Genomic DNA, 24,852 nt, shown 5'->3' on the forward strand with positions numbered 1-24,852 from the left:
ATATGGCAACGAGTTTGGATAACTGGCAGTACATACAACAAGAGGGAGACGGAAGCAACCATGAGTGTTCAATCTATTTTGTAACGTCGCTAAGAGAGGAGATCAACGCCAGTATGGATCCGGATGACACTGAGGCTGATGAAAGCCCTTGTTTAGTTGGGCTTCTTGGCTGGAACAACCTTTAAAAGGTTACTCGCAGTATATATAAACTTGGGACTAAAATTGAAGTTACCGTTTTATGTACTGTTTTAATTAAGCTAAATCACCATTCCTGGTTCTGCGTCCAGTTGTCATTTCGATAGTCCCCCTTGCTGTCAGTACGGAACCCAATCTCATCCCGCTTGTCGTCCACCAGCCTCCCCCACTCGAGGAGCAGCCTGAATAGGTACACCTCCATATCTTTCTCCCCCAGCACCATTTCCGCCCATTTCTTTCCTTGCAACGCAATCCACTTTGCATCGTTGGACCGTTGTGTCATTTTGGTGTCCCGACCGTTCACCTCGGCCCGTTTCGTTGTGCCTGTAAAGTACGAAAAAGTCGTGTGCAGTGCCTGATATCGCGGGTCGATTGGCACAAAGTGAACCCATGGCATCAGTCGCTCCGTGTACCATGTTCGGAACATGGTCGTTAAGAACGGAACGCTCTGAGACCGTAGCATCCGTAGAAACTCGGGCGGTGGGCCGTCGTTTTCGTCCACTGCCATAACATAGCGGTACTCAAGTGGCTCTTGTACTTCCCGCTCACCATAAGCCTCCTTAATAAGCTCACAGTTGGGTCCTGTACATCCTGAGTAATTGCTGATCCCCATGCTCAATGGAATCACGCGGTTTGCCTCAAACGCCGATACCTTTTCGTATTTGTATTTGTCTGGGCTTCCATCAACTGGTAGCACCATGTTGACCTGATCTTTTGGATTGGGATTGTTAATCATGTTGAGTAGTCGGAACTGCGGGCTTCCTCGCAGGGTCTGGCTATTGATTGCTCCGTCTTGCAGTTGGCCTCTCCACACGAGGGTATCATATCGTCGTCGGAATTCCCATTTCAAGTCGGGCACGTCTTCGTGTGCCTTGGGAATTGGGATTAGGATGTCTTGGAAAGGCTCCGTCTTCGACGGCCCGAAAAGGGGTAGTAGATCTCGGATGGGCTCTGCTTGCGGTGCTGCCAGGTACATGCCATGCAGATACTTCATGTCGGCCTGCGAACAGAACTCGAAAGCCCTACCCCAGTTTACCAACAACGGGCCCCGAGAGTGTCGCCGGATGCAGGAGGCGCAGAATTTCCCAATGTTCCAGTGGGGATTGGTCCGAGCCGGAGATGCTGGAGGGCACGCTTCGATTTGCATCTGTCGATAGTCTGATGCAGATGTCAACGGCCGCTTCAGCAACTCTGTGAGATCTGGGGTGTCTCTCGCGCCGGATAACACTTCAGCCTCATTCAATCCCTTTTCCGAACTTCGTGAAATTAGGTTGGCAATGGGGGCGAGATCAGCATGCCCCTGTCCATTCGCAACCTCCCACGATGGAAGGATACGGGGGGTAGAGCCAAGGTTGATGGGTAGAATCATGTCCGGCAGCGACTGGGCGAACTTGTTGATCATGGCAACAAGAAGTTGTAGCTCTTCTGAGCCTTTGTTGCCTGTTGACGCAAAGCTTGACGCTTTCCCGTCCTTGATCGTAATAGTTTGAATGCCAGGCAAATTTGCTACCTGAGTAATCCTCTTCCGCAAGTTTTTCGGCGAAAACGCCTTGAAAGGACGCACATCACTTTCAATTTGATCGAAGTGGTCGGTGATAATAGTATCCTTAGCATGCGCGTACCAATCCGAAAAGCCAGGGGGCGGGTCTCTTCCCCCATGGCGCTCTTTGTAAATTTTGGCTGCGACTGGAAGACTGCCACTGATGGTCGCATGCGTGAGCCATTTGTCCTGCCTGACACGTGCCTTGAAGACGAAATCATTAATTGGATGGCGTTTCTCAAATATCTGCGGCTGTTCAATCAAGATGAAGACAGTGGTTCCAACCATGAGACCGAATATGAGTGCGGTCAGTATGAGACGCCGCACGAAGAATACAGAGCGCAGTTCTTGGCAGTAAGTGAATACAATCATTCCAGAGCCGATGAAGTAGAGCGGAACTACGGCAGCCGCGCGTGTAGTATGGAGCCAGTCCCCGAAACTGAATATGTTATCGCACGCCGTTACCGTCCCGACAAGCCACGTGATGATGCTCGATGGAGTGAGGGGAGAGGTCTCACAGACCCAAGATGTTGCAGATATCATCAGAGTAGCGAATGCAAAGCTATCAACAATGATGTCGAAGCCGTATAGGAAACCAAACCCGGGGTGTAGGACACTGGAGCCAGTGAAAAGCCTGTGGCCGAGCCAAATAAGGGACATGGAGACGGCTGACAGGACCAAAATAGTTCCAAGCGTCCTTAAGCGAAGTTTTGTTGTTCTTGACCACGCCAACGTCCGCCAAAGCAGGACAACGATGATGGCATCGAAAAGGAGCCCCAGGCACTGCAGGAGCAGGGTCGTCCGGCGGCTTTCGAGAGGACCAAAGCACACATAAGTCGACCGCATGCCTTGGCCGACAGAGTAGTAGGTGCCCATGGTGAACATGAGGGCGCTGGTGGCGGCAATGGTCAGGACCACTCTGGGTCCGCTGAACCAGTCATACATGTCATCGAAGCAACTGCGCCACGGATCATCCGGATCATCGGCCAAGGGGAAGCCCCATTTGCGCCGAGTTGCAAAGATCTCGTAGGCAAGCAGTACAATGCAAAGGAACGACTATGGTAGGGAGTCAGTATGAGAAAAGGATGCGTTCCCGGACACGCAGGGCGTTGGGATTCCACTTTACCTCGACACCAGGGGTCGAGCATTGCTGCTGGTAGTTTACACGATGGAATATCTCAAGACGAAGAACAATGCAGAGCACGAGCACTGGAAGCGAAAGGCGTCGCGGCCGCTTCGGTAGATAGGGGCTTTGCCCATTATGAAACTCTTTGCCGGCGCCATCAAGCAAAGGCGCGTTGTGGCCACGCCGGGACGCCGTAAATCTTCCATCAGCGCCGGGTAGCCATTTGGTGAAGCAGCTGACACCGTAGCAAATACTGCCGGACAGAAGGAAGACAAGGAATGATGATAGCCGGGGGCTTTCTGAAGGCTCATTAGATAAATCGGCCTCATGACTGAGATAGATGGAGCAATGGTGGGACTGGAGACATACCGGTAAGAGAGTGCCGCTCGAACGACTGGGATATGTAAAAGAACGATAGCGCGGCACTAATGGTTAATCAGTTAGCCATTGGAAAACAAAATATCTCGACTATGGTCAAATGCCATGTGTGGTATTACCAGATCGAAGTCAATTGGACTACGGTATTTTGACCCATGATGACAGCAATGACGATAAGACAGCCAATGAGGCGGAAACGCTGTCGTAAAAGCTAAGAGTTCAGAAGTTCACAGCAGAACCCGTCATGTCGTCAAGGATCGCGGTCCAAGAAGCCAACCAGACCAAGCAAGTAAGCGGCGAAACCTTGAGATGCTACAACAGCTAAGCTGCCAGGCGCATCAAGTCATGATCAAAATCTTGATGTGCAGCCCAGGTCGGCGTGTGGTCAGGGGCGAGCTGTCGCGGCCGTGGCCCTGGCGGGGTTACGTAAGTCCATAAAACGTCACTGCCGGAGCATGAAGCACGAGAGGTACCAAGGTACGTAGTGTCCCCCGTAGCTTGGCCCGTAAGGGGGGGCGCCTGTGCTAATTACAGCAACTGGAACCCCTGGACTGTCCGCTAAAAATATCCACTCCCGCGGGCGCCGTGACACCGGCCAGTGATGGACGGGTCGTGAGATGCAGCTTTGACGTGCCAACTTCTCGTCAACTGTCGGCCATGTAGCCACCGTCTCCTTGAACCAAGCCTCACGACCTCACGACCTCACGACTGCCGTCCCTTTGTCGTCGCTATGGCCGGCATCAACGACGTCCCCTTCATCCGGGGCCTCGCCGTGCCCTCCGTCTGCCTCCTCATCGCCTTTCTTGGCTATTTCTCCCAGCTGGTCTTCCACTTTTCGACCCTCGACCCCGGCCCGCCCACGCGCAAGCAGTCTATCATCTTCAACTCTCTCCTCGCTCTCCTCTGGCTCACTTACTACCGCGCAATCACTGTCGACCCAGGCCGCTATGTCTTCGACGGTCGCGTCCTCGAGGCCAACGGTCGCTGGTGCAACAAGTGCTCTGCCCCGAAGCCCCCGCGCGCCCACCACTGTCGACACTGCGCTCGCTGCGTCCCCAAGATGGATCACCACTGCCCGTGGACCCGCAACTGCGTTTCCATGACCACATTTCCCCATTTCCTTCGATTCCTCATCTTCACGAATCTCTCCCTCTGGACCCTTGCCCACCTGCTGTGGCTGCGCTTTGCCGTCCTTTGGGAGCACCGCCGACTCCCCGCCTACCTCGGACCTAGCCTCGCCGGCCTAATCTCCTTGGCGATCCTATCCCTCATCTGCCTACTCACCTCGCTCGCCCTCATAGTCATGCTCACAACGACTATCAGGAGCTGGGTGCTCAATCAGACCATGATCGAAAGCTGGGAACAAGAGCGCCACGAGGCCATCGCCGATCGAGGGGGCAAGGACTGGTGGGATGTTGTCGGACCTGATGGCGAGAAGTTTCGCTTCGAGAGGCTCGAGTTCCCATATGATATTGGCTTCTTCACGAACATGGCCCAAGCTATGGGCACCTACAACGTCCTTCTCTGGCTCTGGCCCCTAGCTGGCAGCCCGAAAATTGCGAAGAACGGCCACGGATCTGGCTGGGACTGGGAAGAGAATGGTTTCAACCGTGTAGAGGGGCTATGGCCGCCTCTAGATCCAGAGAAGATTCGCCGCTCCAATAAAGGATGGCCCGCCGCGAGAAGAGACTATGCCGAGGAGCTGCGGACGGTCGACATGAGCCCCGACGAAGTAAAGGCCACCTTTAAGAAACGACAAGCCGAGGACGAGCGGCGGAAGAGGATGTTGCTGGCCGAGTTAGAAGAGGTGGACGATTATGACATGTACAATGACGAGGATGAAGATTTGTTTGAAGAGGGCTATGATGGGAAGCCAGGCTGGACTAACTCCGATGGAGACCGACTCCGAGACTTTGGTGTCGACGAGGACTCGAATCCTGCAAATGAAGACGAGGACGTACCCCTCGCTGAACTAATACGGAGGAGAAAGGTGTTGCAAAAGGACGGAGACGATTAGGACAAGACAATAGACTTTCTAATTTGGAGCAAAATTCAACCTTCTAAAAAGGACTAGGAGGATGGTTTTTTTAAAATGAAAATAAACAAGTGCTTGCTCTCCCCAAGCATCCAGACATCCTGCCCATACGCTTGCCAAGCACCAAGAAAAACACAGTCGTGACCCTTCCCACCCGGGCATTCCCAAACTCGGTTGCCCAGCTCAGATCTTGTATACAATGGAAAGTCTCTCTTCTCTTGCGCGTGTGTTTGTGTGAAAAAATTCGACAAAATCGTCATAAGTTGACTCAAGATCGTGAAGCGTAACTTCGTATCATCTACCAGTCATCGTCGTCGTCCTTCTCCTTCTGCATCGCGTTCTTCCGGGCAAGCAGAGCATCTGCCAAGCTGCCCGCAAGGCTGGGCGTCGGCGTATTGCTGCGGCTGCCGTCAGACCCATTTGCCCCGTTGAGGCTCATCCCCGAGTCACGTTGTTGCAGGTCGGCTGGCTTGCGGTATCCGGCAGGGCGTTTAGCCGGTGGTTGCGGAGGTGCCGGCTTGGTCTTGGCCGCGGGCGGAGGCGGAGGCGCACGGGGAGCAGGAGGAGGCGCTTGCTCCTCGACGTACGCTGCCGGAACCCAAGCTTGTCCAGGTCCCTTCTTTGCTAGCCACCAACCTATGACGGTGTTAGTCCAAGACACCAACGACTTGAAGATAATGTATGGGGAAGGGGAGGGTGTTGCTCACCGTTGCTCTCTTTTTGGACAATTTCGACCAGCTCGCCAGCCACAATGGAAAGTTCGTTCTCCTTCTGGCCAGAGAAGTCGTACAATACCTTGGCCATGATCTTGGGCTTTGAGGGAGCAGCAGCAGGAGGCGGAGGAGGAGGCACACGCGTAGTAGCGGAACCCGTGCTGCCCTGGTTTCTGGTGTGATTAGCAAGGGGTTTGTGGGCGGCGGGAGCAATCGCGTTGGCCACTACAGCACGAGGGTTGCTAGGCGGCGTAGGCCTTGGGGCTGGGGTTGGAGCGACAGCGGCAGCGGCAGCGGCGACCGCGGCAGGTGGTTGGGGAACTTGTCTAGTACTGGCACCGGGTCGGGCTTGAGGAGTTCGGCTGCCAGTAAGGCGAGACGGTCGGCCTCCAGGACCGCCCGGCTTGATCAGCTTGCCACGAGTGATCGGTCGTGGCGGAACTGGCTTGCCCTTGGGTGTGGGCCTCGAACCAGAGTTAGGGGGTTCGCCGGCTTGCGTATGGACGGCACCACTCTTATAGTAGTCCGCTGGCTGCTGAGAATCCTTCAGGACCTTGACTTGCTGCATCTTGTTGGGCTTCTTGGCGTATTCGATAGTCTCGCCAATCTTCAGGTTGAAGCCACCCGGCATCACTCGCTGCATCTGGGTGAACAGTTCCGTCTTCAAAAGGCAGTTCATCAGAGGATCGGGCTCTTGGGGAGAGCCGATGCCGAGAGAAAACCAATCATCGCGAGCTGTCGATGTGCCAATGAACTTGATCGCACCCAATGGCACCGATTTCTCGACGTTGGTTTGGCGTTGACCGTTGACGAGCATCTGGGCGATGACATAAAACTTGCTGTTCGTAACAATGATGACTCTCGGGACGGGTTTACTCGATCGACCGAATTTGGCCTCCAGGATCTCACCTCGGCAAGAGAAGATTGTCTTCTCAGTCGAGCCGATATTCGCAGCACTGCGAATCTGGGCTCCAGGGCCATTGGTAGCGTTGATGCCGAGATAATCGCCAAGGTACCTTCGGGAGCCAAGCAAACTCATGCGCCGCCTCTCTTTGCGGCCCTGAAGCACTCGGTGGCCCTGGTCACGGAGTTGCAGATATTCGGCACCAGTCCGCTTCTTCCTCCAGAATCGCTGGATTCGAGTGGCGGATTCGGCTCGGTAGGCGAGGTAAGCTCTCCACATTCTCTGGATTCGGGTGGCCATGTTGTGCCAGTATCTATCTCTCATGTGCTCAAGCGCAAAGAGGGTTTCCGGAGCCTTGATGAACGCCTTGGTGACTCCCATTTGCCATTCCTCCTTGGGGATGCTGGTATCCTTCAGGATCTGTCGAACAGCATCCTCCTGGGACCCCTGCCATGTGTACTCACCAGCATACGACGTGGCAGGCGACAGGAGGAAGAATCGGTCCACAAACTTGTCGAAGGCTTGACGGTAGGCAAAACCAGCGCGACGGATACGCACATTTTCCTGCAGACCAAGATACTTGACTTGATGCAATACGTTGGGGCTGTTGTACTCGGTCGGCGACTTGTTCTCGTTGGGTTTGATGGTACGGATGTAAGAGGGCTGGCACTTCATCAGAGTATCGACCAAGGCATTCGCGGAAGTTCGAATTCGGTCTCCTGCAGAGGGAGGCTGCTTTCGATTATCCTGGTCGACTTGGTGAGGGAAAAGAGTATGCACGAACTGGTTGCCGCTGTGCTGGAAAAGATTGAGAAGGCCCTTGAGAAGCTGGTCCTTGTTCTTGTCTGTGATTCCGTCGACGGTGTAGCTAACCTCACCGGCGTAGTGCTTGATGATGAAGTTACCTTGTCGAGGAGTGAGATGGGCATGTGACATGCCGTTGATGCTCTGCATAAAGGTTCGGTCACAAGCGGCTGGGTCCGCGTGGGCGGTCTTAGTTGCATCCTTCATCGCGGAAAAGACACCAGGAGGTCGGATCTGCTCAATCAAGTCGCACACAACCTTGTTGTCAAAGTACTTGATGGGTGTCCACTGAATCTGTTCCCTGGTGTACTCCTCCTGCTCGGCCTTCAAAGTGAGTTGAATGAAGATTTGCTGGAGCTTCTCGTTGACGTAGTTGATACACAATTGCTCAAAACTGTTCTTCTCGAAAATCTCGAATCCGTAGATATCCAAAATGCCGATGGTGTTGACAGCCGATTGCCTTGACTTGAGAGACTTGTTGATGCGCTCCACGATCCAGTCGAAGAGATTGCTATATATAGCCTTGGATAGAGCGTCCCGAGTGGCCAATGCCTGAGACGGGTTCGCCGGGGACTCGATGACCTCGCCGTTTCGGGGTGTCAAAATACGAATCGTGATGGCGTGGATGAGTTGATCAGGGGTGACCTCCATGAGGTAGGCGACAAACTCGACCACGGATCTATCTGTGACCTCGGCGTAACCCTCCTGGTCTTCTCGGAACTGAATGTTTCCGATCCACAGAACGGCGGCAAGCATTCGAAAGATCTCATCTTGCTCAGGTTGGCTCAGGCCAATAATTTTCATGGCGTCGAGAGTGTCCTGGAACTCAGCCACATCGTCAATGCCGTCGACGTCAAAGCATTTTGACCGGCTGGTATAGAGGTAGGTTTCGGGTTTTTGGAGACCAAACATCTCGCGGTATTTCGGAGAGGCGGCCTTTGTGAACTGATAGAAGATGTGGAAGTTTCGCTCGTTTGCGATCTGGCCCACGACTCGGGTCTTCTCGAGGAGGTAGTTGGTGATGTCGGCACCGATTGGCTCGCCAGAGGCGTTGAAGTAAAGCTGGAGGTATTTGCCGAATCGCGAAGAGTTGTTGTTTCGTAGAGTCTTGGCGTTTCCAAAAGACTCAAGCAGCGGATTAGTTGCCAGCACCATGTCCTTGATCTCTTTGATGTCGCCTGATTCGCCGCCCGACACATTGGCAATGTATTGCATGATGCGCTTGGCAGCCTCAGTCTTACCAGCACCAGACTCTCCCGAAATAATGACACACTGGTTTTCCTGGTATGCCTTCATGTTGTAGTACGCGGCCTCGGCGATGGCGAAGACGTGGGGGGGCATCTCGAGACGGTTCTTGCCCTTGTAACTGTCGAGGACCTGGTCGGTGTAGATGCCCAGATCCCGAAAGGGATTAACGGAAACCAGCACATGGCCGATGTAGGTGTAGATTTCGGCGCCTTCGAAGCGCTTCTTGAGGTTGTCGTTGATGGCCTCGTTGGACACCTTGCTCAGGAGGGTCAGATCGGACACGCCGATCTCCTTCTTCTTGGTCGTCTCGAAGGTGGCCTTTTTGGGCTTCGCGCTGCCAGCGGCGCCAGACGCACCCGCATTCTGAGCGCCCTTATTTTTGGGACGTCTTGATATACCCTGGAGGTTGGGGGCGCTGGTCAGTGGATGAAGCGGCACCGAGGGGCTGGCGTGGCCGACTTACCATGGGGGGCGAGTCGGGGGAAGGAAGGGGACGAGAGGAGAGGAGCAGGTCGGTAGATCGCTCGTCGACGATGGGATTAGACGGGCATCAGGGTTCGGATGCCGTGAGTGAAAGGCGAAAGGCGCTGCGGGAGGAGAGGGAGAAGGGGATGCGATGTTTTACGTAGGCGCGGACGTCTTGCCAGCTTGGAGTGTGGCTGGAGTCGAGATTGGTGTTCAGTATGATCTGGTGCCTGACGGGAAGGTGACGAAACGCCGACAATTTTCCGCCATGCACAGCCCCCTGCCTACGTATCCAGTGGCGGGGACGTTTTTTCGAGGAGTTGTATTAAGGGTGCGTCTATGCGACGTGAGGAGAGCAAAATAACTGCGAGGTATTCAGTGAGATGCGGTAAACCTTCTCGTTAAGGTCTGAATTGATCTATATTTCCCAGGATAAACCTCCTTGTGCTTGTCTTCAGCCATGCCAGGGGCATAGCGCCGCACTGCGGCAGAATCGTCCGTCCCCCGTTCTCCAAGTTCCTCAAGGTGTGTCGTCATTGTGCGTGCGCCGTGGCCGGCAGCTCCTGGAAAGGACCTATTAATAATTAACGACTCCACCCGGCTTCTGTCTTATTTGCACGCGACGATGATCTGTCCAAGTTTCCAAGCCGTCGGAAACTGGATCACCACCGTTGGTTGTTTTGAGCATCACCACTGATGCCTTGCACAATACGTTGGGTTTTGTTGCGTCTGAGCGTCTTGATCCCTGAGCTACGTAGCGAGACTGAGTGTCGCTTCTGGCCTGGAACTACCATCCTGCCTCAACGCTGCCACGACCCAGCGTCAGCTAATTTGTCAAACTAATAAGGTGCATGGAAAGATTCCGTATTGGCCCATTTGTCTTGCTTGCCAATGTTGTGGAGTTTAACTCCGTTCACCTCCCCGCAGGTTCCGGTCGGGTTCCCGAAATCAGGAGCCTGGTTTTGATCCCTACAGAACCAGCGGGCTAGCCGCTCTCATTATGAGTTCTGCCCACGCCATCCGCAATATTGATGACAGATCTGATAGATTCCGGCGTCGAGGGCGAGCCGCCAAAATGGCTTCTGTTTCATTGGTTGCACCTTGTGCATCAATGCAGCGGCTCTTCAAGTCTCATGTGTATTGGGGCCGTACCGTAGACACTGAGATGCGTATGGAATTATGCAGAACTCATATTCAACCTACGAACAATGGGAGCTTCCTTCGGTATCGACTCAATCTCAATAGACCCCAAACTCTTATTTCTGCCAAAGAGCTCCCTTCCAGCACTTTGTGCTACCTTGCGAGCGGCCCGCCTGCGGGAACTCAGGAACCTGGGAATCATCGTCCACATCATCCACATCACCCCATCCACGTCCACCATCAAAGCGCCTTGGCTTGCATCCCGTCTCCGTCAAACAAGCTTCCATTCCGCCACAAATGATCCAGCCGTTGATCTAACATCCCACATCGCCCTCGGTCCCTGCATGCCTCAGGCTGCAACACCCTATGACGAAGTGCGCGGTGTTGAGTGGCGCAATCCCTGCTCCTGTGACGCAGGTCACTCCCGTCGTTGCGGGGTAGCAGCGAGGTGTGGCATGCTGGGCGGGACAATGCTGCGTGCGCTCAGGTGACGAGACAACACAACCTGGAACATAACATGGCTGGCTGCCACATCAACGGCCCATTCCCACGCCTTAGCCTGACCGGATACATAACACCACTGCTGCCGTCATCTGTATTCTCGTCATTTGTTTACCTTTTCTTCACTCTCAAGCCCTAACATCTCAAATACTCTGCTTGACCTTGTCTCAGTACTCACTTACATACCACCAAAACCACAGCCTCCACACCAACCTCCATCATGGCCGACAACGTCGAGGCTCAGGATCCCCGCTCGGTCGACGAGACCCCCATCTCCCCCATCCTTCCCAACCACGTTCGGAAGAACTCACTGGAGCACCATCTCACCCACCGCCCGGAGCGCGCCGAGCTCGTCGAGAGTGAGCACGATCCTTCTGCGACCATCTGACACCCTTAGCTGACCTCTTGGCCCCCAAATAGAGAATATTCTCCCTGCTTCCACAGCTGCGCCAGGCCTCCAAGCGCATCAGAAAGAGGTGAGTCAAACTGGGCTCGCACCCCGTTCACGCTGTGTCCCACACCATTCCGCTGACGAGTTCCGCCACCCCTCTACAGCTCCAGAAGCACATGCTTGAAGACAAGCTCAACGACAAGATCTCGCACCGCCCCGCCCCCGAGGAGCTCATCAAGGATGGTGTCCTGCTCAATGATCCACGCGCAGCCGAGAAGAAGTGAGGCGACCAAGGTCGAGTGACGCCCGGCGTCAAGGGTGGCGCTTGGGCGATGATGTAATACAGCAATGGGTTATCGTTGGTGCGGCGAGGAAGTGCACAATGGTGTGGAGAGAGTACCCAAGCTTCGGGCAAGGGGGCTCTCCCACATTGGACTTGACATTCATGTAAACAAATGGGCAATGGGATTTGATACGACAGCAGACAAGGCGCTTCACGGAATTGGTAACGGAACTGAGCATTGGACTTGTCATTATCAGACAGAACATTAACAAAGAGGAACAATGTCTCGTCTCCGCAATTTAACGCCCCTCATGAAAAAGTGGAATGTCAATGCCGGAAACAGTGGTGCACTGCCTAACTAGCTCCCCCCTCCATCTCAAATCGCTGCGGGGAGTCCGTCGCACTCTGGGATCGAGGGCTTGCTGCGGCCTCCCACTGAGACCCCCTGTGCGTTGGGCTGCTGCAGGTACGGACGATGAAAACCCAATCACCACTAGATGCCAACCCAACCCATTGGATGGCACCATCACGGCCTTTGCAATTTACCAACAACCCAAAAAAACAAGGAAATAGTTGTGGAGAGGGGGGGGGATGGAAAAAGAGGACATGGAGGGACATGGGGCACATGATCCCGGAGATTGAGAGAAATTTTTGTGATTGTTCTGAAAAGATATTTCGTCTATCGGTCTCGACTGAGGTCTCGGAAATCCCATCTCCATCTTGAAGAAACACGAGATTGCCGAAGCAGGGTCCCAGACGTCAGTGCGGGCCGCGAGGCCCTAGCATTCTGTGAAGAAATGCACATGTACAATGCTAAGCTACAAAGAAAATGATCCAAATTCCAATCTCAGGCCCGAATGTCGAACCAGCCATGGACACCCCGAAATCCCATCCCATCATCCATCGCTTATTCATACATGGGTGCAGTTGTGCATGCGACCCACCAAATTCCAGTCCTATACCAAAAACGCCAGTCCGGTCTGTTGCCCAACTTCGTTGCAAGTGTTCTCTGTCATTAATCTGATGTATCGCCGGGCAAGTCCTCAGGGACGCGAGGTCGGATAACTGTTTCCGTACGGAACTTGCGGGGAGTTGGCATCGTAGACAACTTTGTGGTGGTTAATGACCAGGTTTCGGCCGGAGCTGGAGACGTGGGAGGCGTGCTTGGCTGGACTTGTTGTTAGTGGGGCAAGTCTAGGTGATAGATGCAAGGGGAACTCACCAGCGCCGTGCTCGCGGTAAGTGCCAGGGGAGACCGAGCGAGGGGTTGAACTACCGGACGAAGCGTAGGAGTCGGAGGAGTGGCTGTAAGCGCTTCCGATAGAAGGCTCCTTGGTGTTCTGGTGAATCTGGACGGAGTAGGGGCTGCTCATGGTGGCGGCGTGGAGTAGGTTGTTGGTTTGTGTTTTGGGTGTTGATGCAGTAGAGAATAGGTTGAGGTCAGAAGCGTTGCAGGTTGCAAAACTTGGGTTTGAGTGTGTATGTGAAAGAGGAGGTAACTCTACAAGATTGAGGTTGTCTGAAGATTGAGTGATTGTGGATGAAAAGAGCGGACTTGGGAAGAGGGAAAGAGGGCATATTTGTAGGAGCCCTCACCACCATGGGGATGACAGCCAGAGTACGTACACGGCACTCACCATTGTCACCTCTAGACTGCCTGGAGCAGCTGGGATTACCAAGGAGAGCACAAGGCAACCTCTGGGCTCACTAGCTTCATGATACCAACTGGGTGGGTGAGGAAGCCCAGAGCCAAGCATGGGCCACCCAAGGATCCGGGTTGGAGCCCCTGACAGAGCATCCACGACGGAGAGAGCACGAAAGACGAGGCGAAGCAAATCATTGGGCAGCAAAGGGGTGGGGACCTGTCAAGATGGATCAACAAGAGACTAAGGGCGTCTTGCCTTTCAAGGCGCTGTGCAATAGGTATCCCTCCCGGGGACCGGTGGCGATTTTTGGGCCTCCTAAACGGTATCACTGGGCTTAAGTGTACCAAGTTACAGGGCGGTGCTGGTGCTATGCACAAGGCGAACGGTCGGGCAACCCATCTAGTCGCCCCGTGCCAGGCAGGGAAAGCCAAGCCAAGGGCGTGCGCCACCCAGGCGCCTTCATGGCGCCGACCATGAAGAAAAGGATTCGGCCAAAAAAAGAAACCTGAGCGTGAATGAGAGCCCTTGTTGCCTGTTTTACCAGGGGGCAATGACTGCTACGGTGTCTCGGTCAGCACAAGACATTTTTTCACGATTACCATGCGAGACACGTGAGGGGGCACCCCGGGAGAGACAGTGCTGTGACTGCATGAAAGCGCAGGCATACAGGCACCAAACAAGGCACCAGCGCAAATCCAGCCCACACCAGCCATCGTGGACCGCCGCGTTGGGACTCTCCGAAGCTTGTGAATTCCCGGAATCCCAAACCGGCGTGTCTCAGGCAGCTGGGTAATATCTCATTTTATTTTTTACTTTTGGTCGTCGTTGCACGCCCCAGCCCCCATCAACTTGACGTCTCAACTGGCATCGCCCCGGCTTCGAGCCCTTGAGTCATCGGTGCCCAAGACAAAGTGGCGGGTGCGCGCCTAAACCCCTATGATCGAGTACCTCCCGATTCGACGGGAAAAAGGAAAAAGGGGTTGACTACGTCTTCCTGTTTTGGTCCCCTTTGACGTGAATGTTAGGTCCCTATAACAGAACGAAGCTTCAGGGTCGCATGTTCAAGGCTCTGTCAGGGTTAGTGGGGTCTGGCTGCAGGCGCGCATGTCTGGCGTTGGCGGTCGATCCATCCGACTTGACTTTGGCTGGATGGGTCCTGCATCGTCATGCAGGAACTGAACACTGGTCAGAGATTCTTATTGGGGTTGAATCTGGGCTGGCACTTGTCCTGACAGCCGTCACGAGGCCTTGTGGTGACGTTGGGAGACCACCCCCCTCTACAGGCAAGGTACAGTGCGTAATGTTGAACTCATTGTGGGCGGAGTTTTCAACCCAGCGGTCGGACAAAAGCGATGACGATGTGCTGGCGGTTAGTGGCCAACGGTGGCTGCCATCGTTCACCTTTGTCAGGTATAGAACAGTGACGTTGAGGGAGGCCCGGCTGGATGCTGGCCAACCCGCGTGTCGCCTGAGAGTGCACCTTGAAACCGTACATAATTAGATCTGATCTGGTAATTTGGCTTCGCGGACAGCGCAACAAAGCATAACCGGGCGAGGCGATGGAATTGATTGTCACGAGTCAGTTGAAAAAGCAAAATGGAGAAGTTCGCCCTGTTATTACTCGCCCTGCGATCGACGTTCTGAGTTGGGAGATGGATGTGCGCTGTCGCAATCACTTGAAGCCAACGTGACTGTGGTCCAGGGCCTGGTTGGAAGAGAGTGAAAGTCGCACAGTGGATTTGTGGGTGGCAATCCCGATCAGTTCCGCATTCCGCCCCCTGTGGGCACCAGGTGTCGCCCGGTTTGGAACGCGGTACGCCTGACGCCGGCGCCGATAAGATAGCACGGGAGTACGGGACAGGGCAATCGCTGGGCGCTTGGGAGCCCATTGGCCAATAGCCAGTGTCCCTCCCCTGCGAAGCTGCTTCATGACGCAGCTAGGGGTCGCTGAGGTCACCTGGAGATCTGGGGGGTAGCTCGGCGGGATGGCCACGTCGCCTACCATCTCGTAGCCGTCCAACAACCACATCACCCATCACTCCGCCTCCAAAACAAACACCAACACAAACCACCTCCGACGTCACCGGACAGACACTGCTCCATCTCGTCCCGTAATTCCGTACCCGAAGAATACGCTCCACCCGCCCGAACCGCCACCATGAAGGCCGCCCTATTCCTTTCCGCCCTGGCCTCTGTCGCCGTCAGTGCTGTCGCCGCGGACCCCGCGAAGCTCGAGGTTGACGTGACCGTCCCCGTCAACTGCGAGCGCAAGACCCAGAAGGGAGACAAGGTCTCCATGCACTACCGCGGTACGCTGCAGGCCAACGGCAAGCAGTTTGATGCCAGTATGTCCCGCCTCGCCTTGAATTGGCCCCCGACGATTGTCCGCTGATCGCTGACCGCTTATCAAGGCATCGACCGTGGCGTCCCCTTCTCTTTCAAGCTCGGTACCGGCCAGGTCATTAAGGGGTGAGTTGCAGCCTCGTGACAACGATTCGAGCCTGATCATGCTGACATTGCCGCAAGATGGGATCAGGGTCTCCTGGACATGTGCATTGGCGAGAAGAGGTTAGTGACGACTGCCCGCTCACGTTTCTCGCAGTGTACCGTATTGACTCTAATCTAGGAAGCTGACTATCCCTCCCGAGTTTGGCTACGGCCAGCGCGCCATAGGCCCTATCCCTGCTGGATCAACTCTCAGTACGATTAACCCACCCCAGTGTTTTTGAGAATCGCAGCTAACACCTCAATTACAGTCTTCGAGACGGAGCTCCTTGGCATCGATGGCGTCACGAAGCCCGACCCGATTGACTACGTTACGGTCGAGTCCGAGCCTGCTGAGAAGGCTGCTGATGACACCGAGAGTGTAGCTGAGGGCGTTGCTGAGAAGCTTGTCAGCGCCGCGTCCGAGGCTACTGAGGCCGTCAAGACGATTCTCGCCGACACCGACGACGCGGCTCACGAGGAGCTGTAATGACTATATGTGTGATCACAATGGTTGCATGAATATCCTAGAATCCTAGAACAGAAAAATGATGATAATGGGTTACGTTGATCCCATGTGTACGGCAGCCCCAACGAAAGCTTGATATGGACAGTCTGGCAAGGGCAGTGCTGGCCGTCCTCCAGTGTCTGTGACATGTGCAAGATGCCACGGCGATCGCAATTATTCGGTGACATGTCCATACTTCGGTGGACGATTTGATTCACCGGCATGGAACCCCGGCATTTGATCCCCTTCCGGTGTCCAAATGGTCATCGTAGAGACGCACAATGGACAACGCCCGGGTATCCACGCGAATAACGCACATTCTCATGGCGAGAGGAATATATGTGCGTAGCCATGAAAGACACATTACCGATATTGCATTGATTGAGGAAATCTTGGTGTGCCAGGACGGGGGACTAGGTTGAACAACTTCGAGAGCTGCAGCAGGAAGTGACATAGCAGAGTATATTCATAACTAATCTCGGGAAAAGAGTAAGCTCTATCCGGCCAGCCGCATTTCCCGGTAGTTGTTAAAGATAACCACTTGCCAGCGGTTTGGGCGTAACCTGTTTCAGGCCAGTGTCCACATGTAAGCACGGGAGTCTCGGTGTCTTGTGCCTTGGGAGCATTGAAGCGGTGAGTACGAAGTAAGAGCAAGTCAGATTCTGAATTGAAGGGAATCGACAATGATCGAGCCTATGATCGGATCGAGGCGGTAAAGGAGGCAAGGAAACGCACACGTATCCAGGCATCTGGTTGAAACTCGGGCAACGACAGTGCGACGATAAAATGCTTAATATGAGCTGGACGTGAGGAGGTTGCTCCGCCACCACCGATCTGACGGAGCCAAGGATGAACCCGCCGGAACCAGACAGCCACCCGCCCCGGGAGCCACTCGGCACGAGGACGCCGTATTTTGTTTGAATACTCAAAAGTTAATTCGGACTTCTCGCTGGCACAAGAGTAAATGCGTTGTCAAAGTGTAGCCGCAAGGTTCGTCATACTCGTATGATTGTTTGGAGATGGCCGTATACGCCCAAAAGGCTGTGCGTGAGATGCAAATTCGATGGAATCGGGCATCTATACGGTGTTAACATGGATGCAACGGAACTGATGGGACTCATGGCGTGTCCGATGTTGGCCTCCCAAAGTTCCAAGTTAATGTTGCAGCGGCACCTCCACTGATACCCGCCCGCGTCGATGCCAGCCAGTGGATGACGTTACCCACTAATTAAAAGCCCGCGGCCCCGGGAGCTAAGCAGCGGCGCGCCAGGGGGCGGAAGTTTACTGTGGTGGTGGTGGTGCGGATGATAGGGGAAGGGACGAATCTTAACGCGACAACCAAGTGTGCAAATCAGACGGGGTGCAATGGGCGGGTGCTCGACAGTGGCAAAAACTGTACGATGGACAGCACGGCATTGCGACATCACGACATCCATGTAAATTATGTAGCGGAACTCGGTGGGCCGATCCCAGGGCTGGAGCAGCTCAAGGGACATGTTTAATACGCAGCAAGGGATATGTTTCGACGAACACGACGTCTCTCTCGTTGCCCGTCTGGCCGAATTGGCTCTCTCTTGGCTGTTAACTGGGTCTTAGCATATGCGCTGTGCTCCATTGGATCCATGCGACTCACCTCATCGTTGTCCCGTTGTCCCCTTTGCGTAGTACAGTACTCCACAGTAGAGCTGCCCTTGTCAGCGAGCAGCGAGCAGCAATCAGTGGGCGGGCGCCAGCCAAGAGCTGATTTACCGCTAGGGACGCCCGTGTTTTGGCCAAGCCGTGGGGGGACTGGGTGGTACCTGATATGACACGCAATGTCGCCTTGTGCCCTTGAATTTCGTGTCCCCTTCAAACCTCAGACCCTGTTGCAACTGGCTGGTTTGGGCCCCGACCCTGCTCTAGCCCATGCACGCCCAGGTGTCACAGCTTATCCCATAAGGTCTCCCGCTTCGTACCTACCTAAGTTATCCATTTCGGTCCATTTCGGTCTCCGCGCAATTACGTCTTCCACTCCTTCCTTGCACTTACGGACCTGCCCTTTGTTACTCGGCCCTCCCCTTTCTATTCCGTCTCTCTGATTGTCGCATATCCTCGCCTCATCTTCTTTGTAGGTGCCTCTTTGTTTGGCTTCACCTTTGCAGACCATCACCATCGATTCTTGACCGCTTCCGCAATCAGCATCGCCTTCGACTTATTCGATCCACCATGTCCTCGCTCTTCAAGTAACCCGGTATCACCTTACTTCACAAACCAATCGAGGCTTCGCATCGCACTTTCGAAACCTCCTACTTGGCGCTGGCGCGTGCGCGTCTTGCCCTGTTATTTGACCCCCAAAATGTTTGGCTCAATCAAGAATCATTGGGACGACCTGCTCGAGGAGCATCCTCGCCTCGCGTCTCTCGTCTCGACAGTTCGTGCCGGGGTACCGCCCATCAACTACATCACCATACACTACGCCTACTTCATCCTAGGATCCCTCCTCTTCTCCGTCATCCTATGGGGCTCCAGCAATACCCGTAACAACATCGAATTTGTTGATTGCATGTTCCTCGTTGTTTCTTCATTCACCAACACGGGCCTCAACTCGGTAGATCTTAGCACTTTGACAACATGGCAGCAAGTCCTGCTTTGGATCCTATTCATCATCGGCAGCGTCATTTGGGTCTCATTCTGGACCGTCTTGGCCCGTAAGCACGCCTTTGAAAAGCGCTTCGAGGACATTGTCGAGACAGAACGTGAGAGTCGGAAACGCCGTGCCGCTGCCAAACAGACCCCGGCCTTCCGCCAATTCTTCACCTTTGACAAGTTCAAGACATCGCCCCCTGCAACTGGAGGTATCTTACCAGGCCTAGGCACCCGCCAACGCGTCTCAGAAAAAATCGAAGAAGCGGTCGATGATCCCAATGATCTGCTCTCTGTTGGCATCGATGCCCGTCGTACCGTCTCGTGCCCCGAAGAATCCATCCCCTCAGACACAGAAGAGAATCCTAGCAGGACGACGACGCTTGCATCTGAGGCGGATATCTCTTCAAGGGATCATATTCGATTCGCTGAGTCTTTTGGGCGCCGCCCCGAGCGAAGAGGCAGCGCATCCATCTACCAGCACGACAACCAGGGAACCAATAGAGATGCTCGACGGCCTTCAACTGCGGATTCCGCCGGCTCAGATCAATCAGAAGACTTCCTCTTACACTGGAAAAAGATATTGGGAAATCACAATGTTAGCCGCAGGGGACAATTTTACGACCTGACTTCAGATGAGCGAGAGGCACTCGGCGGTTGTGAGTACCGTGCTCTGAAGATTCTCGCCGTCACCGTCCCCATGTATGGTTTCCTGTGGCAGTTTCTAGGCGCCGTTGCCTTGGGTGCCTGGATCGCCATCAATAATCCAACTGCTGCGAGGGACTACGGTGCGAATCCCTGGTGGTCGGGGATTTTCTTATCTGTCTCCGCCTTCAACAACGCTGGGATGTCGGTCATCGATGCCGGTATGACTGTCTTTCAAGGCTCTTACTTCGTTTTAGTCGTCGTTGGCCTTCTTATTCTCGCCGGGAACACAGCATATCCTCTCTTCCTGCGATTTATTCTATGGTTGATGCTCAAAACTCTTCAATTAGCAAAGGGCTCATCCACCTATGGGCCATGGCAAGAGACAGTCGAGTTCATCCTCAAGTACCCTCGAAGAGTCTACACCACGCTATTTCCTTCTCAGGCGACCTGGTGGCTACTTCTCATACTTCTTCTGATTAACACCATCGACTGGGTCGCGTTTGAGGTCTTGAACATTGGTAACCCAACCGTCGAGGCACTACCCATGACAGACCGGATCTTTGCTGGCTGGTTTCAAGCAATTGGTAAGTAAATATCTCGTCCTTGGCGTCGTCGCAATAACTGACATTGTATTCAGCTGTTCGTGCTGCCGGTTTCGCCGTGGTCTCCATGTCCGCCCTCTATCCCGCCGTCCAGCTTTTGTACATGATCATGATGTATATTTCCGTTTATCCAGTGTCCATCACAATGCGACACTCCAATGTCTACGAGGAAAGGTCCCTTGGTATCTATGATGATGACCCGGCTGCTGAGGGACAGCCAGAAGACGACTTGACAACACTTCCTTCGAATAATAACGATGATCCAGCCAAGAGACATCTTCGACGGAGAGCTACTGCTGCAGTAATCAGCAAGACGGTAAAGAGATCAATGACATTTCAAGGCGTCGGTGTCCCTCCGGCTAAAGGCTCCGGGGATACTTCCCCTGTTTCTTTCATCGGACAGCAAATTCGAGGTCAGCTTGCCCACGATCTGTGGTGGCTAGTCGTGCCATTGCTCATTATCATGATCATCGAAACGGATCACTTCCTCGACCAACCTCTTGCATACAGCATATTCAACGTGCTATTTGAGGTTGTATCTGCGTACGGCTGCGTTGGCCTTTCAATAGGCCTTCCCGGTGCCAACTATAGTTTTTCGGGCGGTATGCACCCTGGCAGCAAGGTTGTTTTGTGTATCGTGATGTTGAGAGGACGCCATCGAGGCCTGCCCGTCGCACTAGACAAGGCGGTCAGATTGCCAGGGCTGAAGTTGCAAAGGGAAGAAGAAGAGGACTCGCGAATTAGGCGAGCCATGACGATGAGTATGGATCAAATCACCAGCCGCGGCAATATAGACTAGGCAGGGTCTTTTTACTAGACTTTAGTAGATCTGCAAGCGTGGCGTTTTGGGTTTTTAAGGATTTATATCGCTAATTCAATTACGTGGACGGGAAGGGGGGTAAAATATAGACGCATCTACGGGGTTAATAGCACAGAATAAATATGGCCAACTACAACCCATGCTGGTTCTCCCAAATTGCCACCAGGCCAGTAATGTTGAACTGAACAGAGTGACCTAAGTTTGACCCATTGGATCGTTTACAAGATCGCAACACAACTTGTGGGAAGAATCGTCGCGTGTCAAGGGCACCCCACGGCTGATATTCATTGCCTCCAAGGGAGACCAAATATCACAACACAAAAAGAACTGACGGAGAGAATAATAAAAATCAAAGAAAAAAACATACAACAGCGAGGATTCCCCGGTCGTCACCGACCCGAGTACTAATTCGCCGCTTCTCAGCTTGACTAAGGGAGAGCGGACGGGATCCCGTATTTTCTAAGAGCTATGGTCGTATGTACCAGAAGGGACGTTAGATTCAGCTCATGTGTTGCCATTGTGCTCCACTCTTTCGATAGAGAGAAATCAAAATTGTTATTCTCTACATAACTTCGATGAGCATATCACGAGTCCTCCCTGTCCACCCGTAAGTACTCGTCCTAGCACCGCGTTCCACACATACTTCATGTCCCTAGGGCCAGAGGTCGGTGGGACTATAGAGTACCAAATAAATAAAAAATCCGGACCGAATTGGTTGCTCAGCTAATAAGTCTTCACATAATGCCACATATCACTCTAGGGTACTTGGAAGGGCTCGGTCTTTATCCCATTTCAACATTGAGAACGAAGTTTATGTCACCTCCATAAACTTCTAGTCTGGTTTGAACGGTCTCAATTTTGTATTTCCATTGACGAAATGCTGTTCGAGGAGTTTCCTCTCCGCCCAAACCCTGTGGAGTAAATGTCCTCGTGGGGATGAGTAAGGGCACCGATAATTGAACTTTGCCCAAGAAGACAGGCATATCTTGTTCGATTTATTGTCAGGCTTCAACCGAGAATACCTCCATGGCACCAGGCTCTTTCCCTTGGCCACATTAAAACATGGATGGCAATGTGAAGCTAGTAGTGGTAAATCTGATGTGGCTTTTTCTTAGACAGACCGGGGTCCTTGCACAGCTTGATTGATCGTTTGAGACCCAAAGGTGCTACCAACTATTAGGCGATCACTTGGATCGCCACAAGCCTTGGTAGATGGGCGCTGCTGAATGCTAGAATAAAATTTAAAAGGATCCCGTATTTAGCACCAATCCGAGTATGTTGTGCCGTCAATCATGTTATTTATATTCATTATCCAAGTCAAAGCTACTCGTATGGTAGACACCATATTCATTCTTATCCAAACTGTAGCTGCTTCTGCTTCGGGTCAACAGCCCGTGGACGCCCCTTCCTCTTCTCTGCTACCCGGGGCCTCTTCGCCTCAGGTGTTGGGTCTCGCGATATTGACGGTCCATCAGCATGGACTGCATCACGGATCGTCTGGCGAGATAAACAAAGGTCAATATGTTCGTTGAAAAGTCGCTCATCGGTTGCCTGTGGCCGACCGCAGATGGGACAATCCCACAATTCCTCCGGAGGTAGGTTCTCCACTGTGGGATTAGGTACGATCTCTTTGCCGTGCCTACGATTTGGAGAGCCGTCGCCCATGTCCTCAGGATGGCTGGGTAGGTCGTCAGGGAGGCCATAATCCTGAAATTCATCTTCTGGCCACTGCTCCCACTCTCCGTCATCGTCAATGGCCTTTCTCTTGAGACTGCTATCCGATTGATCCCCAGACTCGTTTTTTTGACTTCTGAACCCGAAGAACTTCATGGTGTCTGGCTTTTTTGTGCTGACGAGGTGCGTGAGCCGGAGGCCCATGAGCCGCAGTTTCAGACCTGGCATGTCTTGCTCGAGCTTCGTGAGAATGGGTAGGGCATAGTTGTATAAGTCATCCGAGAGGTGGATGGCTCGAGGAACAACGACCTGGCGGGTGAAAACTTCAAATGTATGTAGCTTCACTTTGAGGCAGAGGGTGCGACCCTTGCACTCTGCACGCTTCAGGTCTTTCTCGAGTTCATCGGCGGTCCAGCGAAGCTTTTCTCTGAACTTGGCGGGTTCGGACATCTCCCGGAAGGTGCTTTCAGTGCCGACGCTCTTACGTTCGTACTCCTCAGCGGGTTGGATTTTAGTGCGGCCGAGGCCAAGGTAGCAACGGAACAGGAATGTGGAAGTCTTTTCGCCGAAGAGCCGGTTCAAGAACTGTCTCTGCTCGTAGATGTCGCCGCATGTCTTGATTCCAATCTCCAACAGCTCCCGTTCGAGAACTCTACCGATGCCGTTTACCTTGCGGGTGGGCAGATCCCTCATGAAGGTCATGATCGCACCACGATCGCTGGGTAGTACATACTGCCCATTGGGCTTATTCATATTGGAACAGATTTTTGCCAACTTGGCATTCGCCGCGATGCCAGCCGACACCGTGATTTTGGCCCTTTCATGGACTTCTCTTCTCATTTGCTCCACCGCTTCGGCAGGATCGATGTCCTTTTCTTGACAGTATTCTGTAATGTTGAGATAGGCTTCGTCGATGCTAGCACTCTCAAACCGGGGGTCATAATTGACAAAAACTTCTCTCACTTCTTGCGCCTTGGCATTGTACTTGTCAAAGTTGAGTTTGATGAAAATGAGTTCCGGGCATAATTTCTTGGCCACGAAGGAGGCCATGCCAGATCGACAGCCATATTGACGAGCCACGTAGTTGCAGGTCGTTAAAACCCCACCTCCCACAGCAAACGGTAGATCTTTCAGCTCTGGTCGATCCAGCAGCTCCACAGCTGCGTAGAAGGCATCGCAATCGACGTGAACAATGTGCTGGGTCAAGTCTCTGGAGACCTCAAACTCTGAGATCAATCGATCGGCATTCCGGAGTTCTCGGGTCAAATCTTGCTTTTCGAGGTGTGACTTCCTGGATATTATTTGCTCGATCTTGTGGGTCAGGACTTTGTCACGAACTTCTTCGCGGTCGAAGAACTTGGAGCCTTTAGAGGCGTTGTAGATGATCTCCGAGACCTGATGAACACTTTCTTAGCAAGGCTTGTCAAAACGACATGGAGAATTATGTACCTTGCCTTGGTCCACTTTATCCAGGCCGGCCTTGGTGAGTGAAGGCCCAAGTAGATGGTACTTGAGGGTCTTGAGGTCGTCGATCTCTTCCGCTGGGGCAACGTTGGAGGGTGGCGACTCCTCTGGCGGTTGAGGCTCTGGAGAGGTCATCGCGAAGGGAAGACTAAGAACTTTGAGATATGGGAGGGTGACACTCTCAGATATCGCAGAAACATCATGAAGCAAAGCCTGAGAGCCGCTTCCGTAGGCGTCGCGTCGGGAGGTATGACGGAAGAGCTGAGACGTGATCCTTGCCCCTCTGAGGCTTAACGCGCTCTAGGCAGAACACGAAGTCACGTGTGTCGATCATGCCGATTCTACTGTGATGACGATGTGGGGTCGTCGTGGGACACGTTGACGACACCAAGGGTCTTTCCACCGTCATTGGCCAGCGGGCCAGTTCCCCCTCTCCTAGAACAGCCAAAAACAGGCGTTTAAGCGCCGACATCGAAAGCCATCACAGGGCTGCACATCAATGTCGGCCGTTGGAACAGATGCAGATCAGCTCTGTTGCCGCCGAGCTGCTAAGTGGCGCACACGAGTACAAAACCCAAGCTGCCCGCAAGTTGCTGAGCTTGGGTTGCATTTCCCCTCTTCTATTTCTGCAATCTCTGCCCTCTGGTCTTGTTGCTTCTCG

General features: G+C 53.5%; 9 protein-coding genes across 9 annotated transcripts; 5 read left to right on the plus strand and 4 right to left on the minus strand.

Moving 5' to 3' along the window:
• Positions 1-202: 202 nt before the first annotated feature.
• On the minus strand, positions 203-3,637 carry BGZ61DRAFT_505077 (uncharacterized protein). The gene is made up of 4 exons (XM_046251820.1): positions 3,359-3,637; positions 3,231-3,286; positions 2,862-3,160; positions 203-2,791 (listed from the first exon to the last, which is right to left on the minus strand). Exons 1-4 carry the CDS (start codon positions 3,394-3,396, stop codon positions 263-265), a joined length of 2,922 nt encoding a protein of 973 aa, XP_046105758.1. The 5' UTR covers positions 3,397-3,637; the 3' UTR covers positions 203-262.
• A 102-nt stretch (positions 3,638-3,739) lies between these two features.
• On the plus strand, positions 3,740-5,311 carry BGZ61DRAFT_448407 (DHHC palmitoyltransferase-domain-containing protein). Its single transcript, XM_046245477.1, has one exon. It carries the CDS (start codon positions 3,970-3,972, stop codon positions 5,254-5,256), a length of 1,287 nt encoding a protein of 428 aa, XP_046105759.1. The 5' UTR covers positions 3,740-3,969; the 3' UTR covers positions 5,257-5,311.
• Positions 5,312-9,787, minus strand: BGZ61DRAFT_387205 (myosin-5). The gene is made up of 3 exons (XM_046242755.1): positions 9,407-9,787; positions 5,982-9,342; positions 5,312-5,910 (listed from the first exon to the last, which is right to left on the minus strand). Exons 1-3 carry the CDS (start codon positions 9,407-9,409, stop codon positions 5,573-5,575), a joined length of 3,702 nt encoding a protein of 1,233 aa, XP_046105760.1. The 5' UTR covers positions 9,410-9,787; the 3' UTR covers positions 5,312-5,572.
• Positions 9,788-11,269: 1,482 nt separating this feature from the next.
• BGZ61DRAFT_530770 (uncharacterized protein) lies at positions 11,270-11,724 on the plus strand (the record flags this gene model as incomplete). Its single annotated transcript, XM_046253600.1, has 3 exons — positions 11,270-11,408; positions 11,470-11,525; positions 11,605-11,724. 3 exons carry the CDS (start codon positions 11,270-11,272, stop codon positions 11,722-11,724), a joined length of 315 nt encoding a protein of 104 aa, XP_046105761.1.
• A 1,042-nt stretch (positions 11,725-12,766) lies between these two features.
• BGZ61DRAFT_530771 (uncharacterized protein) lies at positions 12,767-13,096 on the minus strand (the record flags this gene model as incomplete). Its single annotated transcript, XM_046253601.1, has 2 exons — positions 12,767-12,891; positions 12,946-13,096. The coding sequence occupies 2 exons, from the start codon at positions 13,094-13,096 to the stop codon at positions 12,767-12,769; spliced, it is 276 nt and encodes a 91-aa protein (XP_046105762.1).
• A 1,094-nt stretch (positions 13,097-14,190) lies between these two features.
• Positions 14,191-14,974, plus strand: BGZ61DRAFT_206094 (uncharacterized protein). The gene has a single exon (XM_046237960.1). It carries the CDS (start codon positions 14,388-14,390, stop codon positions 14,868-14,870), a length of 483 nt encoding a protein of 160 aa, XP_046105763.1. The 5' UTR covers positions 14,191-14,387; the 3' UTR covers positions 14,871-14,974.
• A 553-nt stretch (positions 14,975-15,527) lies between these two features.
• BGZ61DRAFT_530772 (FKBP-type peptidyl-prolyl cis-trans isomerase) lies at positions 15,528-16,343 on the plus strand (the record flags this gene model as incomplete). The annotated part of the gene is made up of 5 exons (XM_046253602.1): positions 15,528-15,714; positions 15,781-15,838; positions 15,896-15,937; positions 15,996-16,069; positions 16,126-16,343. The coding sequence occupies 5 exons, from the start codon at positions 15,528-15,530 to the stop codon at positions 16,341-16,343; spliced, it is 579 nt and encodes a 192-aa protein (XP_046105764.1).
• A 1,882-nt stretch (positions 16,344-18,225) lies between these two features.
• BGZ61DRAFT_448415 (cation transport protein-domain-containing protein) lies at positions 18,226-21,176 on the plus strand. The gene is made up of 2 exons (XM_046245478.1): positions 18,226-20,215; positions 20,269-21,176. Exons 1-2 carry the CDS (start codon positions 18,697-18,699, stop codon positions 21,030-21,032), a joined length of 2,283 nt encoding a protein of 760 aa, XP_046105765.1. The 5' UTR covers positions 18,226-18,696; the 3' UTR covers positions 21,033-21,176.
• A 1,230-nt stretch (positions 21,177-22,406) lies between these two features.
• On the minus strand, positions 22,407-24,326 carry BGZ61DRAFT_530774 (uncharacterized protein; the record flags this gene model as incomplete). The annotated part of the gene is made up of 2 exons (XM_046253603.1): positions 22,407-24,122; positions 24,177-24,326. The coding sequence occupies 2 exons, from the start codon at positions 24,324-24,326 to the stop codon at positions 22,407-22,409; spliced, it is 1,866 nt and encodes a 621-aa protein (XP_046105766.1).
• Positions 24,327-24,852: the final 526 nt, after the last annotated feature.

Source organism: Ilyonectria robusta (assembly GCF_021365365.1).
Source record: "Ilyonectria robusta strain PMI_751 chromosome Unknown BGZ61scaffold_7, whole genome shotgun sequence".
NCBI classification, from domain to species: Eukaryota; Fungi; Ascomycota; class Sordariomycetes; order Hypocreales; family Nectriaceae; genus Ilyonectria; species Ilyonectria robusta.

Excerpts from the sequence above, each read along its gene's own strand:
- BGZ61DRAFT_505077 (XM_046251820.1), bottom strand. The coding sequence starts at position 3,396 with ATGGGTCAAAATACCGTAGTCCAATTGACTTCGATCTG. Across the intron at positions 3,287-3,358 it reads GTCCAATTGACTTCGATCTG|TGCCGCGCTATCGTTCTTTT; the intron begins GTAATACCACAC and ends ATTAACCATTAG. Across the intron at positions 2,792-2,861 it reads GCTCGACCCCTGGTGTCGAG|TCGTTCCTTTGCATTGTACT; the intron begins GTAAAGTGGAAT and ends TCCCTACCATAG.
- BGZ61DRAFT_448407 (XM_046245477.1), top strand. The coding sequence starts at position 3,970 with ATGGCCGGCATCAACGACGTCCCCTTCATCCGGGGCCTCGCCGTGCCC.
- BGZ61DRAFT_387205 (XM_046242755.1), bottom strand. Across the intron at positions 5,911-5,981 it reads TGTCCAAAAAGAGAGCAACG|GTTGGTGGCTAGCAAAGAAG; the intron begins GTGAGCAACACC and ends ACACCGTCATAG.
- BGZ61DRAFT_206094 (XM_046237960.1), top strand. The coding sequence starts at position 14,388 with ATGTTAGGTCCCTATAACAGAACGAAGCTTCAGGGTCGCATGTTCAAG.
- BGZ61DRAFT_448415 (XM_046245478.1), top strand. The coding sequence starts at position 18,697 with ATGTTTGGCTCAATCAAGAATCATTGGGACGACCTGCTCGAGGAGCAT. Across the intron at positions 20,216-20,268 it reads TGGCTGGTTTCAAGCAATTG|CTGTTCGTGCTGCCGGTTTC; the intron begins GTAAGTAAATAT and ends CATTGTATTCAG.